Source organism: Eurosta solidaginis, chromosome 1 (genome assembly GCF_040869045.1).
Source record: "Eurosta solidaginis isolate ZX-2024a chromosome 1, ASM4086904v1, whole genome shotgun sequence".
Taxonomy (NCBI): Eukaryota; Metazoa; Arthropoda; class Insecta; order Diptera; family Tephritidae; genus Eurosta; species Eurosta solidaginis.
The window spans coordinates 96,203,191-96,222,327 of NC_090319.1; the positions used below are offsets into that span (position 1 = coordinate 96,203,191).

Sequence of the window (19,137 nt, forward strand, 5' to 3'; positions counted from 1 at the left end):
GAGGTACCCGCGGGTCTTTTTTCGGTTTTTCGTTAATATCTTTTGAACTAGTTAAAATATTTATTTACCGCCTTCGAAATATTGATACTGATGTCAAGACGCGTCGTTTGATATCTCTCTCGATATTTTTGGACGCGTATTAGCAGTGTCATGCTGTCGTATAGGATTACGAAAAAATGTAAATAATGCGATCAACCGGTCGCTTACAAAAATAGTTGAAAAACACTATTGAGCAAATAATTTAAGTAATCGAATAACGATTGAGAGGTGATCGATGCTGTATACTGTTGTGAACGTTTTTATCAACCATTCGCCACTTGTCATGGTGGAATCACCAAGTGAAGTAAATAAACAAATACAGAAGATGTACGCTATCTGACACGGTAGGGATGTATTTTCAGCGGTGAAAAGAAGGAAAAATTTTTAACCGCTTTGAAAAAATAGGAGCAGAAAAATGTATACCTTGCTACGAAGGCCATTACAGAAACTGTTTTTTTCAGCATATCAATGCCACCTAACGCCAATACAAAAGGGATATAGAGGACCAGTGCAAGTGTGGCATCGAATAAAATTCAATAATGCGTATAAAGTAAACTTACCTCAACTTCAACTGAAGTTGAAGCTTTCACCAAAAACTGGACATAAAAGGGAGAGGTGTTATCCATTATTTAATTGAGTTATCGTAACTTTGTGCACTTTAATGGGGTTCGGGTTCGGTGAAAAGTTTTACAGTCTCACTTGGAAGTGACCATAATACTTCTTAATGTGTTTCCATCCCTAAAAATGCATTTATATTGCCATCTGCTGTTGATTTGTCGTTGAGAGTCGGAACTAAAACATGTGCCCTTCTAATATATTATACAAACTAGATCAGGAGATCCTCCAAAAACTCCTGACAGCAGAATTCATGATGTATTACTAATGTTACCAAGTTATTACTTACTAAAATATGCCAGGGGATATACTAGTCCCGTTTAGGGAAAAACAACAACAATGAGTTACAATTTTTATTTTTTTTGTAACTATATTTAGATCTCCATTGGTTTAGCAAAGTTTTTACATAAATAAGGTGTAATACGACAGTTTTGGTGTTCTTGATACAGGAATGACGAAAACATTTCTCGAAAGTCTTCAGTAGCGCTGCACAGACGAAAATCTTTGTTGGATATGACGTGAATACAAATAGTTTGTTTTAACAAAGACCTGTTTTAATTTATATATAATGGAAACATCAGCAGTATGAACCTAATAGTTAAGCACGGCCTTATGGCCAACACGAAAGATACTCAAATGATGAATATCCGTTGTAGCGGAATAAAATTTGATGTCGTTGGCCCAGGCTTGCGAATTTAACGCACCCAGTTGTGAAAAATTGATGTTGGTTTATTAGATGGTAGGTTGGGTGGGTGGCTTATTTTTAAATCAGGTTACAGGTTAATAAAATCACATTACAAAATAAAATGACAAATTTTCTACTTACCGCTGTGTGCCTTATCCGACTGCTTGCCAACGAATGACGGTTTTTCATATTACAAAATGGGACTTGGCAGACAGCGGCGAGTTTACATTTCAAGGTTACCAGATCATAAAATTTACTACTAAAATTATTGAACACAGGGCGTTCTGCAACATCCCCGTCCCCGTGAATCACTCTATTCACCATACTCAACGTCCAGAACGGCCAACTTGGCTACAGCTCTTCTCTTCACCCCAGTGTTCGTTCGTATATCAACTTGGCGGACAACTCCGTCCTTCGAAGGTTACACTCGCTCCACCACGCCACGACACCACTCTCTTCTTGGCACATTTGGATCGCAGATGAACACTAGCGCTCCTTCTTTCAACGGTTTCGTAGACTGGCACCACTTCGTTCGACGTGTTAGCGCCCACCTTTTCCAGAAGTGATCTCTGAGTTGACGAGCCACTCGCCACTGTTGTCGTAGAGCCACGGGACCTGCCCATTCGTTGTCCACGCTGGGCGTATGCGCAGTATTATTCGGCCCCAATAACAAGTCATTCGGCGTCAATGGCTATTCTTGGTCTGGAGAGATGTGCAAGTGCGTTAGTGGCCGGGAGTTGACGATGTTTTCCACCTCAACAAGAAAGCTATGTAGTGTATGTTCACGAGGTGCAACCTCTTTAAACGTTTGATGCAGGACTCGCTTGACACACTGCACCATTCTCTCCCAAACGCCACCTTAAGCTGGGTTATACGGTGAGCTACCTCACGATCTACAGCCAGCGTGGTTAGGCTTGTGAAAAGTGCTACCCACCGCTTTTCTGTACTCCGCCTCACTGTTACGTTAAGTGGCCCGAAGTAATCCATACCAGTGTAAGTAAACGGCCTTACGTAGGGTAAGTCGATCCACTGGCAACGGCCCCATTAATGGCGGGACTGGTGCTGCTTTCCGTAGGCGGCAAACCTTACAGTTAGCGATGACGTTTCGTAGAAGTATTCTTAGACGCGGCACCCAGTACTCTCGGCGAATAGCGCATATGGTGGCTTCGGTATTTTGATGGTCCATGAGGATGTGATAATGCTCCGTTATAAGTTTCGTGTGCACATATTTTGGCGGCAATATTATAGGGCGTCTAGTACATATCGGGAGCCAGCTGGCTGCATCTATACGTCCACGAACACGTAGCACACCATTCTCATCCAGATACGGCGACAACTGCACCAAAGGGCTCTGATTTGATATTTCTTTTCCATCTTGGATCTGTTGGATTTCCTCGGGAAAGCATTCATTCTGAACGATGCGGCATAGGAGAAGCTTCGCTGCTTCGATATTGTTAGCTGTAAGACCATACGGATTCTTATTTTGGGTTCGGCGGCATATCTCGACGAACAGCATAACCCAGGCGGTAGTTCGTAGTAACCTATTGTATGAAGAGAACCGATCGAAGTCAATGAAATTTTTGCATACGATGATAAATGTATGCTGTGGGCGCAATTCTTCTTCATGAACAACATCGGCAGAGATTCCATCTTCAGTAGGCCAAGCATATTCCTCTTCGCGCAGAAATGATGGACCTTGTACCCAGCGAGTCTTAGGACTAAGCACGATATTATGATTGGCTCGAGTGGCTTCATCGGCCACGTTTTGTGCTGTGGGTATCCAGCGCCAATCGGACTCGTGAGTGGCGGCTAAGATTTCGGCGATTCTATGCTGCACGAAGGGCTTATATTTACGATGTTTGCTTCGAATCCATTTGATCACTGTTCCCGAATCACTCCAAAGAAAACATTTGTCGATTTTGGAAGAATGCGCTTCTCGCACAGCTTGTTGAAGACGAGCTCCTAAAACAGCGTGCTGCAGCTCTAATCGCGGTATGGTCAAAGTTTTTAGTGGAGCGCACTTTGATTTCGCGCAGATGAATGTGACCTCTATCTCACCTCGGGCATTCCTTGCTCTCCAGTATGTGACAGCAGCAAAGGCATTTTCGCTAGCGTCGACGAATACGTGTAACTGTAGAGATTTCGGCGCACCATTTCGGAAATAGAAGCGAGGGCAGGAATACTCCATTACCTCTGGCAGTTGCTTTCGCCATCTTTCCCATGATTCGGCTATGTTTGCTGGGAGTGGATCATCCCAATGTGTTTCGTGCCTCCACACTTCTCGCATCAATAACTTTGCTCCTATCACGAAGTTACCTAGAAATCCCAGTGGGTCGAATATGGACATAACCACACTGAGTAGTTCCCTCTTTGTAGGGCACCTACCTCCGTTCACTACGGCCTCGCTTACTTTGTTAAACTTCAGTCCAAACTTAAAACAGTCCGTTGTAGAGTACCAATGTAACCCAAGAACTCTCTCAGTCTGCAGTCCATCTTTTAATCCGATGGCCTTGTCGACGTCCACTCCACCCAATGCTGCAATCACTTCCTCCGAGTTTGACGTGAAATTACGGAGCTCAAAGCCGGCTTCCTTGTGGATCTCCCTTACTTGGTTTGCAACGGTTATGGCTTCCTTTGCTGAGTCGAAACTATCTGCCAAGTCGTCCACATAGTGATTTTCCAAGATCGCAGTCACGGTTCGTGACGTATAACGATTGTCATCGACGTGTTCCAACGCATTTCGCGTCTTAACATAATGAGCCGTGCAAGGGGAGCACGCAGCTCCAAACGTCATGACACACATTTCGTATATATCGGGTGGTTGGCCAGAGTCACCATTGCGCCACAGAAAGCGCTGGGCACACCTATCTTCCGGACGTATTAATATCTGGTGAAACATTTCCTTAATGTCGCCACACAGGCCCACCGCTCGTTCACGAAAGCGGAAGAGAATGGAAGGCAAAGGCTTATACTCCTGCGGTCCCTTAAGTAAGCAGCTATTCAAGGAGATACCATTGACTTGGGCGGCGGCATCGAACACGAATCGAAGTTTTCCAGGCTTGTTCGGATTTGCTACGGCAAAATGAGGCAGGTACCAGGTATGCGGCGATGACAAGATAGATTCCGACGTAGTGAGTTTACGTGCGTAACCCTTCCTTATATAGCTATCAATGATTTCCTTATAAACTTTAGCAAACTCGGCATTGCAGTTCATTTTCCTTTCAACGCTCTTTAGCCTCTTGAGCACCATATTGTAACTGATTGGCAACTGAATATTATCATCCTTCCATATAAGACCCGTCTGAAGTCTTCGTCCAACACGACAAGTTGTCGACTCCAAAATAGATCGTGCGCGGATGTCGGCGTCGCTTTCGATTGGTGGCGATGGTCTAACGCCAAAACTTTCGGTCTCGAAAAAATCGGCAACAATGTTATGAAGCACTTCATCTGGGTTACATTTCAAAAAGACATGTAGCTATAGAAGGAGGGGATTTGCTGACAGGACCAAACACTACCCAACCCAGTTCTGTTTTGACTGCAAACGGACCGTGTTTCCTCATCGTGATGATTTTTGAACCCATGCCCAAGTGGCAGTTATCAATCCCGATGAGAAGTCGAGGTGTGGCTCCTGAGTGCGGCTGCACTGGCAGTTGACTTGCTTCCTTGTCGTCCATTTCCAGGTCACTCCAACTAAGGCTTTGTGTTGGCAGCTTTAGATTACGTACGGCATGAACCTGTCGCAGCTTGTGTTTTTTGTTCATACCAGCACCGCTTATTTGTAATTCGACTAAGGTGGCGGGCTCTTGAACCGAATGCCCCCCAAACCATTGAACGTTCAGACTGTACGGCCGTCCTACTAGGTTTAACTCCTTTACGAGGCTGTCTTCCATCATCGTTATAGATGAACCTTCATCTAGTAAGGCATATGTATCCACGCGACGTTGCTCTCCGTATAGTGTGACAGGGAGAACGTCCAAATCTAAACTTCAACTGTTCTAGAATGCAATTTACATTGTTAGGGTGGATGAGTAGTGACTTGACCGTTTCACGTGCATCACCCTTAAGGCACTTTTGGAGACGCTGGTTATTTTCGAAGTTGCTATATCTGTATGCCGCCGTCGACTCTACGAAAGATGCATAAAACATAGGCCAGTCCTCAGCCCTACCGCTAAACTCAGGCAAATCTAACAATTTTTTGGGAGGGTTCAAATTATAGGGTACATACTGTCCGTTATTGCAAGCCCCACTGACTTGAGGCGTCGAGGTCGGAGCGGCTGACGACTGAGCTGAAAATAAATTATTTGAATGTAGCGCGGCGGTATAGCGCAAATCATAAGGTGTTGCATTGGGTTGACAAAAATTGTATACATTTCTAGAATTGGGCGGAGGTACACAATAGAATTGGCGTAGAGGCATTCGACTGTGTGCTAGTTGGCATTGGCGACGGCTCAATCCGCGTTGACTGTGGTAGCACTGGAGGTGCTTGCGTTGACTGCGGCAGCATTAGCTGCGACTGCGCGACGACGCTGCTGGCGTAGGTAACAGCAGAACTACCGTTATGCAATCCCGTTGACCGAAGGGCATAGTTCTGGGACTCCCGTTCTTGTAACTGTACCTGAGTGGCTTTCAGATGGAGCTCCAACATGGCTATACGTTTTTCCATCTCGTCGTAGTTATGACCACCGTGGTTACTTTGGGCATGGCTTGGCGTCAGAGAAGTACCCGTGGTTATAACCGTTTGGCTGGCTGAGGCAATTGGGGCTCCATCATGGATGTGTACTGGTTAGGTTACCGCGGACTTACTAGGGGCACTGTATACCAGTGTTTCTGAACGTGTCCTTGTGGCAGATTCAGATATGCTGCACGGCGTTTCCGTTATTGGGGATAATGTGGCGTTCTTATCCATGTTGTTACTACTATTCATAAGGCGAGCACTTCTACGTGGCGGTGTGTGCAACATATGTAGCAGGTGTATTGAAGCAGTTAATACAGAAGCGTAGCTATTAAATTACATATATGTATAGAGGCAGACCCGTGGCTTAACTACGCAGATTCGTGGCTTTAAATTTATTAATTACCAGAATCTTTGTTTGATATATATGGCACAAATAGCAACGTATTTACTGCTTTGTGGCGGCGATGTTGGGAAATATAGGCAGAAATATGCATACATACATTTACCTTGCGTTTCGAAGTGGTGCTGCGACTTTGCTAGCGCTGCGACGTTCCTGGCTGAGACGGCGACGTTGACGTGGCGTTGTAGTGGCTTTCACGATGGTGTGTTACTGGCGTTAAAATGGCAAACAATTACAACATTGATATCCACCTGTTGAACATTTAAACGGAGAATATTTTTTGGCAATAAAAATGATCGCTGCTGTTATTGGCAAAGTATTACGGGCATGGCGTTGCTGATGTGACGGGCGCAGTAAGCGCAGCCCATTTGGTCAACAGCGAAATAAAGTTTTGTAGCGGAATAAAATTTGATGTCGTTGGCCCAGGCTTGCGAATTTAACGCACCCAGTTGTGAACAATTGATGTTGGTTTATTAGATGGTAGGTTGGGTGGGTGGCTTATTTCTAAATCAGGTTACAGGTTAATAAAATCACATTACAAAACAAAATGACAAATTTTTTACTTACCGCTGTGTGCCTTATCCGACTGCTTGCCAACGAATGGCGGTTTTTCATATTACAAAATGGGACTTGGCAGACAGCGGCGAGTTTACATTTCAAGATTACCAGATCATAAAATTTACTACTAAAATTATTGAACACAGGGCGTTCTGCAACATCCGTAATTAAAACCAGTAAAGGTCCATTGATATTTTTATATATTTATGTGAAAAAAGCACTAAAACTATTATATTTTAATCCTGAAAAATGCAAAAAAACAACACTTGTCGGAGACAACATTGGTGAAAAATTTTCAGATAGCCGAATGACAGAACAAAGAAGAATTTAGAGCAAGACAATTGACGGCTTACTTCACATGGTGATTCGACCATTGTTTACTATATAGTTTGGCAGCTTAAGTAGAGGTTATGTTGCGAATAGAGTGGGAGGCAGTGGACTAGGCAGTCGAATATCATATAATGAAGGAATGGTGTTCGGAGATTTTTCAAAGTTAAAAAAAAAATAATAAAAGCTTTAATATAAATAAAACTATTGTTTTAATAACAACAAAAACGCCATATATATTCTGTATACATAAATTTGTAAGGATTATCTCACTTTAAAATTTGAATTAAATAATCTAAAGTTTTGTTTTGAAACTGAGTCGAGAACTGTGCGTGTGAATGTGCGGATTTTCACCGATCAGCTGTTAGTTGCGCTACTTGGTAAAATTTACAATGGATTCGACCATGGCCACTTGTATAAATTCACAATGGTCTAAGCTTTAATCATTCACCTCAGAAGGAAGGTGAATATAAAAATAAATTTGATTGTCAACTTCGCTAAAAGTTCACAGTCAGCTGTAAATATTATCAACACATACATATGTTTTTCGTATCTGCCGAATGGTGTGGGTTTTTTATTTACATTTTTGCATTGAAGCGAAGTTTTCACAGAATCAGAGTCAATTATATAAATTTGCGATAAACAATTATTTAATGCGATTTCGCATGTGTGCGGACGTCCAAATCATCGGCGCATTGTGGTTCTTTCCTGTAATAGATAAACAAAATTGCAATAAACATTTATATATACATGCTTCTGTGGGTGTGTCTCATTATTATTGTTGGTAAATTTATGAGTAATGTGTTTTAGATGCCACTGCAGTTAATAAATTAACATATCTTAAGTGTAACTTGGATGAGCTAGTAAGATAACGTAACATAAAAGAAATAAGTAATCAATTACAGCAATGTCCGCTTCACGATCAAGAAGTGCACTATCGCCCAACAATAGCGACAATTTTAAGTCAAATAATGGCATTAGAAATGTTAGCATTGATGCCAACAGCGGAGGTAGCAGTAAGAGCAGCGGCTATATCAAAGATCGGTATATACATGAAATGCCATTACAACAGTTGCGTCTTCTGTGTGAACATTTGGATGAAATGCAAGTTTGGATGCAACTGGCGGAAGTAATGCAACTACGAGCAGCAGATGTGAAGGTGACGACATCATATCCATTTCGCCGAAATCGCTAAAGCAACTATAAAATTACTTAAAAAGGCGGTTTGCGGCTATTTACCGTACATTTTTGGGTTCCTCCTTTTTAATAAAACTATTTTTCTCCTCATTACAGTTTATAAACCAACAAAAGGAGTTGGGTAAATCACCGTCATGGCAGTTGATACAAAAATGGGGCGTTGAATGCAAACACACTGTCACTGAACTTTTTATGCTGTTATGGAAGTAAGTTTCTTTCTAATGGAACATGTTTTTTTTTTTCGTTTTGTTTGGACATGGTTAAGTAAACAAAAAATAAATAAATGTACCTCCGAAAAGATTTTAGGCCGAGCTTTTCTTTAAATTTGCATCGTATTCCTTTTAATTTTTCCTACAAATTGGCGACTCCGAACGGCATCTGCAAGGAAGATGAGTTTCCACTAAGAAGCTTTTCATGGCAGTAATACACTAGAAAAACTTTATTCTAATTAAAAAACCTTGTTTCTAAATCTTTGATGTTGCTTTGCCCGAGGCGTGAACCCAGGATCTTCGATATGATGGGCAGTGCTCGCTACCACCATACCCCGGCGGCCGGCGTGAATATACATACGCAATTAAATGCAATTTATGGCAACACTTAACCCATGGCAAAAGCAGGAAAAAGCTCTCACGTACCTCATAAGGCTTTTAACTGGCAAGCCCTTACTTTTTGACGTTCAACAAATTGAAGCATGTGATTAGCCTGTATTATTCCTCGAAACCAAGGTTAAGACAATTGACATTTTATCATCGGCCAAGCGAAAAATAACATGTGCTGAATAGTTTTTTATTCTATCAGAGTTGATTTCTATCATGATTTTGAGGGGAGCATATATTTAGCAGGCTAAGCTCTGGCGATCCCAAGTTCTACATAGAAGAAAATGGTGATGGGTGCGATGCCCAGGAAAGTTCAGCGAGGTCTTCTTGTTCTTGCTCGATCACGGACAAATGGTCATCGATAACCTTTAACGGATGCCCACGAAAATTTCCAGTTTTATAAGAACACATCCCGTGGCAGTTTTGAGCGCGGTTTTATGACAGATATGCAGCCATGTCTATGACAACGACAAGAGCAATTGCTTCATAAGTAGCCATCAGCTGGTCTGAATTACTGCCACCGAGAGAATTGAGAATTTTATTGAATCTCCCAATTTTACGATAATGGAAATTGAAAGTAAGAGTGGCATTCCAAACGAAAAAATAAAAATTTTCGTGTCAAATTACTTATTGGCGCTTAACCATTTAAACGGTTATGGCCGTCCAACAAGGCCCGCCAGTCGCTTATTGTTGTTGTTATAGAGATTAGGACCGAAGGCCTTGGGGAGTGTTATCGAGTTGATGGTCCTTTGCCGGATGCAGATCCGGTACCAAGCCCGATTATCTCGGGAACGATTTGACGATCCAATGAGGAGTTCGGGGTCACCAGAGCCTCGGCTGTAAATGATTCGCCTGGGATAGGTGAGGTTGACAATTGGGTTTGGAGAAGCTATATATTGCGCTACACAACCCCTTGAATCTGGGATTTTAGTCGCCTCTTACGACAGGCATACCTACCGCGGGTATATTCTAACCCCCTAACCCGCTGGGGGCTCCAGTCGCTTCTTCGCACTGCTAACTGGCGCCAATTGGTCACACCAAAGGAATTTAAATCGTTTTCCACCTGGTCCTTACAGCAGAGTGCTGGCCACCCTCTTCCTGTGCTTCCATAGGCGGGTTCCGATAAAAAAATACTTTCTTAGCCGGAGCATCGTCTTTCATTCGTATAACATGACCTAGCCAGCGTAGACAGATCATCTGGTGTTGTCATGGTCCATTCTCCTGCACCATATAGCAGGACGGGTGCGATAAGTGACTTGTTCAAGCGATCTAATTCGTTATTTAATTTTCTTTTACAGAAAAGAACAGCATCACGCCATGCGCATGTTGAAAGACTTCGTGGAACGCAAATATCAGCTCCTCATACCACGTAGTCAACCGCGTTTAACAATGCTTATGGCTGCTAGTTCGGATGTAAAAAAGCTTAATGGTCCAGTGAACCCTTCGACGTCGGGCGTAAGCAATTCAAATAATAATACATCTTGTTCATCCATAGAAGAATCATCTGTTACATCCACACAACGTATCGAACAAGATGTACGCGATTTCGCACGTTATATGATCGAGATCAATTACGATGAGCTAACAGCTGCTACTGAAAATTGGAGTGATCGCTTAAAATTGGGGCGTGGCGGGTTCGGTACAGTTTACAAGGGTACGTGGAAATTCACCGAAGTTGCTATTAAACAATTGCAATACAATGCTGTTAATGGGCGAGATAGTAGCAAAGTACAATTACAGCAAAGTCTTAACGAATTAAAGCATTTAAGCCGTTATCGCCACGATAATGTTTTGCCACTTTTTGGTTATTCATTGAATGGAGAGAAACCATGCCTCGTCTATCAGCTCATGAAAGGTGGCACACTCGAACAACATTTGTATTCAAAAAAGGGGAAACCTTTAACGTGGCAGCAGCGTGTCGATATATGTTTGGGTGCGGCGCGGTAAGTCAAATTAAATTTTAATTGACACGGTAGACGTTATTCCGACCGAACTTTAACCTGGTCGCTATCAGGTTTAAGCAATTGGTTTTACAACATAAACATATGTGTAGTATGTTATCTCTAGTGAAAAAAATCTGCCTTTTTGTTCTTTTCTATTCTGACCCTTACGCCTTCTCGAAAACAAAATTGGCTAAGAAGATGAATATTGAGGGGAAACGCCAGCAAAAAGTTTCTAGTGTCGTACTGCTGCATCGAAGCAATCGACATAGTGTTCCCAATAGCGCAACAGCTTCGTTGTTCTAGGCAGGCCTCAAACCTCGCCCTGGACCAAGTAGATTCGTATGTCGAAAAAATATATTCCATTTAGGTTCATATTCGGTGCACCATAAAGTACCTCTTACCTTTCACCTGTCATGCCCACGCGTGTCCAGAGGTTTGTACCAACTAACAACAGCTCCGCGATATCACGTAATGATACAGTACGTATGCACTCAACTATTGGTTCAACCCAACTTCTATCTCTCCATCTTCACCACTCCAGACAGGTGTGCTTGCGCACTTAAACCTTGGGTGTTATCTTTGACAAAAATCTCACCTTCTTTGCTCATGCAACCGCGACTGCAATGAAAATACAGAATCGAAACAAGCTACTTGTCGTCAATTCCTGGGTAAAAGGTAAAGAAAGGTACGTCGCTAACAAAATATATAAAGCAATCTGTCGATCGACTGTGAGCTACGTTATGCCAATATTGACGCCGCAACTTATATCTCAGCCTTTAGAACTACAAGGAGTATCACTTTATCATAGCCCCAAACATTTTCCCGAAGAGATATGACATCCTAATATGAGTCAGAACTCTTTGCGAGCATATTTTTATAGCAATATAGTATTCAGTATATCCAAAAATCAAAAATTTTTTTTTTCAGTGGCATCAACTTCCTACACGTTTGCGATGTTAAACCTCTCATACATGGCGATATTAAGCCAGCAAATGTGCTGCTCGATTTATGCCTTACTCCTCGTATCGGAGATTTCGGTTTGGCACGCGAAGGTCCTGCTGCTGTTAGTTCTTCTGTTACTGTTGCACAAATTTATGGAACAAAACCATACTTGCCGCAGGAGTTTTTACGTGGCAAAAAGTTAAGCACAAAAGTGGATACATATAGTTTTGGCGTTATGCTGTTGGAGACATTTACTGGGTTACGTGCCTTAGATCAACAACGCAAACCGGAATTGTTAGCTGAATATATAAAAAGTATACCTAAGGATGCGCTTGACAATGTCATCGATGCTCGGCAACCGTTACAGAATGGCGAGCGTGAAATGTGTAAAAATTTAATATTACTGGGTACGCATTGTGTGGCATTTGAGCCTGATCACCGTCCGGAAATGGAATATGCTTATGATACGATACGATTCTGTAAGATATATCCCGAATAAAAAAGTGTTTGAAAAAGTTACTATTCAAATAAAAATTTTAATGACTATCTTTAGTGGTTACAGTTATCCTTACATCATTCAAGAAGGAACAGCAGATAATGAAAATTATTATAATGTCAAGTCAAATAACTGGCAAAATATAATAGCATTTATTGCAGTTTAATATGAAACTTCACATGTACCTTATAAGGATACATTCCTCTTGTGCCTTATCTATAACCGAACTGCACAATGCAGAAATTTCAAAGAAATTTTATTTTAAAATAGTTTAATACATTTGTTAAAAATAAGATTATATAAGTATGTATGTATATACACACAGCCGTTGCAAAATAATTAAGTAAACTCTTTTAACATTTTTAGAATTAAAGTATTTATGCGAAAAACAATTTTGAGCATTAAAAATATATCCATTACTAAATAGTAAATGGTATGCTTATTTTATATTTTCATTAACAGTTGGCGTCGTGGAATAGTGGGTAGTATGCTTACCTAACTTTCCGAAAGCCCCTCTCTCAACACCCGGACTGTTAAGAACAAAAAAGATTCATAGAAATTTTTTGCAAGAGGGTAGTACTTCGGCAGTCTTCGGCATGCCCTACTTTTTACCATTAAAAAAATATCAGCGACAATTCACTCGCTTTACCATATATGACTCTGAGTTGGCATAAACACTGCAGTCCCGCAATGCGTAGGAAACATTTAAAAGAAGCATGCCACAAAATGGAGGAAAAGTCTACTACTCTTCTGAGTTATATTATAGGTGTGCCTTATTTGTATGGAGACAACTCTATGACTGTAATGCATTGTACAATCTTTGACATTTAAGATCAGTTAAACCACTTGCATGTCCTCATGTTATTGCATGTTATTGCTTTTGTAGCACTCAAACACGTATCATAAGAATCGTCTCATGAAAATCCAAAGAAAGCATCAGTTTCAACATGTAGGGACTAAAAATAAGTTGCTGTTAGCGGAGTTTACTTTACATTACAATTCAAAATAAGGTTTGTGCTATGAGGAGAGACTTAATATCTAGGACTAACAATGGGAAAGTATTGGTTAACACTGTATAAGTAAGAGTTTAAACTTGCTGAAATACTCAGATCGAAGCTTCATAGTGACTGCCCATCCTTATCTGCATCAAAACAAATTCCGGCTCTGTTAATTTTGATAGTCAGTTTTATATTAACTTCAATACAGCACTTCGCAAGTGCTTTATCTTCATCTTAAGAGCGCGTGTCGTTTCAATTATGGTGGCAAATGACAAAGCCCGTTTATCCTTGTTGGTTTGTTAAGATTCGGCCAACACTTCTTAGCAGAAACGACTGCCCTAGAAAAACTAAATTGTAAACTAAGCACACCTGGAAGGGATTGTGTAACGCAACGCCTTCAAGATTTACCAGCATAATTTATAGCTTCTCCACCTCAAGTTCGGAAGGTGATGGGGTTGCATAGAAGATTCAATGTGGTCATATCAAATCTATCCCGTGATGCTAGGCCTAGTACCTTAACGGTGCTATCTTCCGTAGCTTACCGGATAAATTTCTGTCCAATTATTATGTTCTTGTTGTATTGATAAAGACACCGAATTTAGATTCGGTACTTTCCGGCAACAGGCACCATTAAGGTGCAAGGCCGACCATATCGGGAACGATTTAATACACCCACATTGAACCTTCTAGGACATCCCGCACCACCGCCTATTTCTATGAGGACCATGGGGTCACCATAGCCTCGTCTGCTAAATAAATAGGACTCGCAAGGGGTATGTGAGGTTGACAATTGGGTTGAAGAACCCCTTAAAAGGGTTGCACTATACAATCCTTGAGTCATTTCGGTATTTTAGTTGCCTCCTAGGGCAGGCATACTTGCCGCGGGTATATTCAAAGCCCCCTTTGGGTATTGGAACCACCTATTTTTTTGTATAGAAAAATTATATTATTAAATTAAAATTACGCCTAAATGCATGCGTGTATTATTTTTGAAGTTCTGTCACCGAATGGAAATTTTTGAAAAATCGAAATTGATAGTTTAATGTTAAATATTAAAATACATATTTTAACGAATTTTGGGAAATTCCGCTTATTTTAAACCTTCTGCTAACGTTCGAATCACTAAACTGTTGAATAAATCACTCCAATATTCAGTATTGAAAACTGGTATTTATTTAAATTACTTTTGGAGCAGTACTTCACAATTATACTTCACAACCAATACCGTGTTTAAATCAAACTGATTACTCAACTTGCGCTGCTTTTATACTCTCCGTTGCTTCGTCCGCATATTTCTCCAAAGGTCAAAACGTTTCACCTTCTAGAACTCTTATAGCTCATGCTTGGTTACCAGCAGTTGATAGCCCTTTGCGTGTGTATGTGTGAGTAACTATTTCGGCTGATGACTACATGTGTGTGTGTGAGATAGCTCTTCGTCGCCTTCTACATAGGTGTCGCTAGCTTGAACGTGGACATGTATATAAGAGTGTCCGCTTCATGTTTTTGTTGTTGCGTGATTATTTACTAACAGCCTAGTGATGATAAAATTCGCCACAATACATATAAAAACTCATAAAATGCAAACCAGTATTACAATTAAGTAAAATTAAAATAAAGTTATGAACTTAAGTTAGGCATTACAAGCACCATACATCCCCCAACCCAATTATCAACATTATCAAAAGGTTAACGAAACACGGAAGATATTTATCGATGACCTTGAAAACTGTTACCCCTAATCGTGAGCAGGAAAATCAGAACCACGAGGTCTTTTTATAACTCTGCAAAGCACTCATGCTCACTAGGGGGCTAGCTAAATTCAGCCAATGCGTCCTTTGCCTTCTCTCAAAGGGGGGTTGAGTACCTTATCGAAATGTTGAAGCCATCAAGGTAAAAAGGAGAGTATCTAGTAATTGTTTCCAATTTGCCACAGGTCAGCTGCAATACTCCAGAAAAGCAGAAAATTTCGTTATTAATGTGGAAGACTATCACAGCTCGTTATATGTGTCAAAAACTGACACTACTGAACTGCGAAAGTCTTGCAGGCATCCCGCAAAGGTCTGTCCATGTCCATAGCACTCCCCAGCCCTTTGGATGTACTTTTACGGTTACACAAAAAAAGTAGGATCCAGTCTTCCTCTACATATTTTTGCAAATTCGGTGAAGGTCTCTCACTTCCTCTGCCACGAAATTAGGGTGCCAAGAGAAATACTTTTCGGGCGGAAAGTAAAGAATTTTACGATCATCATTAAATTTTCATCGACAAACGCAGTTGCCATCACGGTAAGGATCATAAATTTTCTGGAGAGCTTTGCTCTAGAATCATCCCATCTTTTGTCGACACTGTCCATGGTTCTGAGCCTTACATCAGGACAGATATCATAGGCTTATAGCGTGTGAGATTTGTGTGTCGAAAGTGGACTTTATTTCTCAATAGCTTATTCAGGCCAAAGTAACACTTGTGAGCAAGTATGAGACTGACATTATTTTCGCTGTTAACGCTGGTTCACAAATAGGCAACACAAGCCCTTAACGCCGGCATGGCAAACTTTTTAAGAACTATGATTTGAAGGTTTGTACATAGAATATCCGGATTCCGTTAAAGCAACCTACCGACTCCCAGTTTGTTTATATGTTCGTTGAATGTAAAGGCTGCCACGTCAGAGCTATACAGGAAGTGTGAGGGACGGGGCAAGGCCGGAATATAATTGGGAATTACGACATCTACTGAAGTGGCAAGGAAGAAAAAAGCAGAAGACCTAGCAAGGGTGTTGATTTTGTCATGTGAAAGAAGATAATAACTTCTGGCGGGGAAAGAAAAACTGCTGGTGCGATAAAGAATGTCGCGCTGCCACGAAAAACAAGGACGCCGACCGCAGAGCCATACTATATATGGTACAGCAATTCACGATGTGTGTCACGCAATGAGCCCGAGAGGTCGAACGACATAACTGCGAACGGGTGATGAATCCTGTACCTCAACTACGATATACGTCCCGCCACCCGACTACGTTAGCGTCGAGCTGTTAAAACACGGAGGCGAAAAGTTGGTTGCATCAACTCCTCAATAAAATATGGTCGGACGAGATAAGTGTGCTCAAAATAATTTGAAAAACGACTTTAAATGAAATTAGTTAGGGTGACGATATTCGAAGTTCCTTGGTTTAAGTGTCGGAAAAATAAGCATCAAAATAATTTTAAAAAAATATTCTATACGGGGTAGCCCTTCGGCTGTGACTTGATTTTTTTTATATACCTATTGTAGAAATAAGCGTAGAACTCTCGCATTAAGGGGCGACACTATTTCTCAACTTGTTCACAAAAGGGCTTCAAATTGATACTATTAACATTCATATTATTATATTAACTTCAGAACGCGATCTTAAGGTAGTAGAAGGGATGGCTCTTGGAGTATCCGAGAGGAAATTTCACTGCAAGATTTATCGTCATGTATATGATGCCGACGGCAAGTATCAAATGAGGTATTTTAATAAGCTTTATAGAGTTTTATGCAGACATGAACATAGTACAACGAATAAAAGCCCAAAAGCTTCGATGGCTAGGTTATATTATGCGAATTGACGAAATTAGTTCGGCCCAAATAGTATTCCTATCGACACCCGTATTTAACAGCAGAGGAAAGTGCACACTCGATTGAGTTGTGAGAGACTAGTGGGGAATACCCGATCTTCCTTCATGAGCCCAATTGGTGCCAGTACAAAACGGTAATAGCTGACGTGACTTGTTGCGAAAGTGTTAAAGACACCTAGACGGTTAATTTCCAATTAAAAGATAATGATTTCTTAAAATTGGGCTGAAAAGTCAGGCACAATAGATCTACACAAAGGTCGCAGTGCTTCCAGACCTAATAATAATAATAATAATAATAATAATAATAATCCTTCTCGGAACACTTTCAAGGAGCCTGCGAGAAAACTGCACTGACCATAGGATACTTAAGTCGATTAATGGCAAACAAAGGCGGGCCAAGGCCATGTATAAGAAAGCTGCTTGCTTCCGCTTCGGATTCTATACTCTTGCACGGTGCAGAAATTTGGGCGGATGTAATGAAATTCCGAAAGTACCGAGCAGCTATTACTTGTGTCCAACGCAGAGGGGCGCTACGAATTGCCTCAGCTTACCGCATGGTATCCGCAGACGCAGTTCTTGTTATTGCGTGAACCATACCGATACATCTTCTCGCTGAGGGGAGGAAATCAATTTACCACATCCGAGGAGAACTACGTAGAGATGTTGCTGCCGCGCAGGCGCGGAAAGATTCTATACGAAGCTGGCAACAGCAATGGAGCTGCAGTACTGCAGGCAAGTGGACCAGGGAACTGATTCTCGAGCTGGAGCCATGGGTAGAACGGCCACATGGAGAGGTCGTCTTGTACCTGACACAGTTTTTAAGTGGCCACGGCTACTTCCGGGAATACCTCCACAGGATAGGCAAGGTTGAAAATCCGAATTGCTTATACTGTGGCCTCATAGACGACGTACGCCACACCTTTTTCGAATGCGATCACTTCGCACAGCAACGAAGAAGAGTGGAAGTAACACTAAGCGACCTATCCCCGGGCAGTGTTATCCATAAAATAACCTGCGGAAATGACAGATGGGACATGGTCAGCAGATATGCAAGGAATATTCTCCTCGCTAAACGGCAAGATATTTGCTTAGCCCAATAACGTGAGAGTAGCCAAAGAGCTCATGTAGCGCGCTTCCGTACCCGAAGTTATGCTAAACGCGGTCCCAGGTGCGGAAAATGCGCGGGTCGTGGGAGGTTAGGTTTTAGTAGGTAGCCATGAAGAAAAAGAAAGGGAACCCTACACTCGGGGAGGCTCGCTGCTACAGAGAGTAGCACCGAGGCTTAACAACCCGGTTAGTGCATAAAGCATTTCCTCCTTCCACGTAACAAAAAAAAAAAAATAATAATAATAATAATAATATACCACGTTTACATATGTCCTAATCTGTAGTAAATCGTCAATAGATAATCTACGGGCTTACATATGTTCCATCCCTAGGAACTAGATTATTTTTTGTAAAATTTCCACGTTTACCTTTTATTTTGTGCTTCATTTAGACACAACACTTTAGTGGTACAGCTTTTTCTAAGAAAAAAATTAAATCGTATTTCTAAAACTTGATCATAATTACTGATTATCGAAGTGCAAAATGTATATGGGAAATCTAGTTATATAATTAGCGATTAAGAGATAAGTACGAAAATGAAGATAATCTCGTTATATGTAAACTAGGTCTAAGCCGCGATAGCCTCCGAAGGGATTTTAGGCCAAGCTTCTCCTCAAATTTGCTTCGTACTCCTTTAAATTTTGCCTACAAATTGGCGGGACAGGTCCTACTATTTATTTGTCAAATCAGTGCCGAGGGTCGACTCCGCTAATAAATAGTTTTTTAATTGAAAAAGCTTGTTTCCAGAATTTTGATCTTGCTTTTACCGGGGCATGAACTCAGGATCTTCGGTGTGGGAGGCGGAGCACGCTACCACCACACCACGGTAGCCACCGTAGTATAACATAGATTCACAAATTAATCAAGTGTTATTATTTTTATATTATGTCCACTGCAACAGCATTTTCCAGTAATGACTGAATCGGAACTTCAGTTAATAGTGGAAAAAAAGAACTACCTTTATACCA

General features: G+C 41.3%; 3 protein-coding genes across 6 annotated transcripts in view; 2 read left to right on the top strand and 1 right to left on the bottom strand.

The window, feature by feature from the left end:
- LOC137236526 (cell division cycle 5-related protein-like) overlaps positions 1–19,137 on the top strand; it is a 276,855-nt gene that overhangs the window by 19,245 nt on the left and 238,473 nt on the right. The window lies entirely within an intron of this gene.
- On the bottom strand, positions 999–7,254 carry LOC137236517 (uncharacterized). 2 transcript variants are annotated; one of them, XM_067759244.1, is made up of 2 exons: positions 7,081–7,254; positions 999–6,918 (listed from the first exon to the last, which is right to left on the bottom strand). In XM_067759244.1, exon 2 carries the CDS (start codon positions 4,587–4,589, stop codon positions 2,304–2,306), a length of 2,286 nt encoding a protein of 761 aa, XP_067615345.1. In that variant the 5' UTR covers positions 4,590–6,918; positions 7,081–7,254; the 3' UTR covers positions 999–2,303. The 2 variants fall into 2 exon arrangements, with proteins under 2 accessions (XP_067615345.1, XP_067615344.1); XM_067759243.1 differs by having other exon boundaries at positions 6,982–7,254.
- Positions 7,793–12,897, top strand: pll (serine/threonine-protein kinase pelle). Of its 3 annotated transcripts, none has more exons than XM_067759249.1 (6): positions 7,793–8,057; positions 8,110–8,458; positions 8,593–8,702; positions 10,391–11,035; positions 11,963–12,456; positions 12,531–12,897. In XM_067759249.1, exons 2-6 carry the CDS (start codon positions 8,207–8,209, stop codon positions 12,617–12,619), a joined length of 1,590 nt encoding a protein of 529 aa, XP_067615350.1. In that variant the 5' UTR covers positions 7,793–8,057; positions 8,110–8,206; the 3' UTR covers positions 12,620–12,897. The 3 variants fall into 3 exon arrangements, with proteins under 3 accessions (XP_067615350.1, XP_067615351.1, XP_067615349.1); XM_067759250.1 differs by having other exon boundaries at positions 8,122–8,458; XM_067759248.1 differs by having other exon boundaries at positions 7,793–8,458.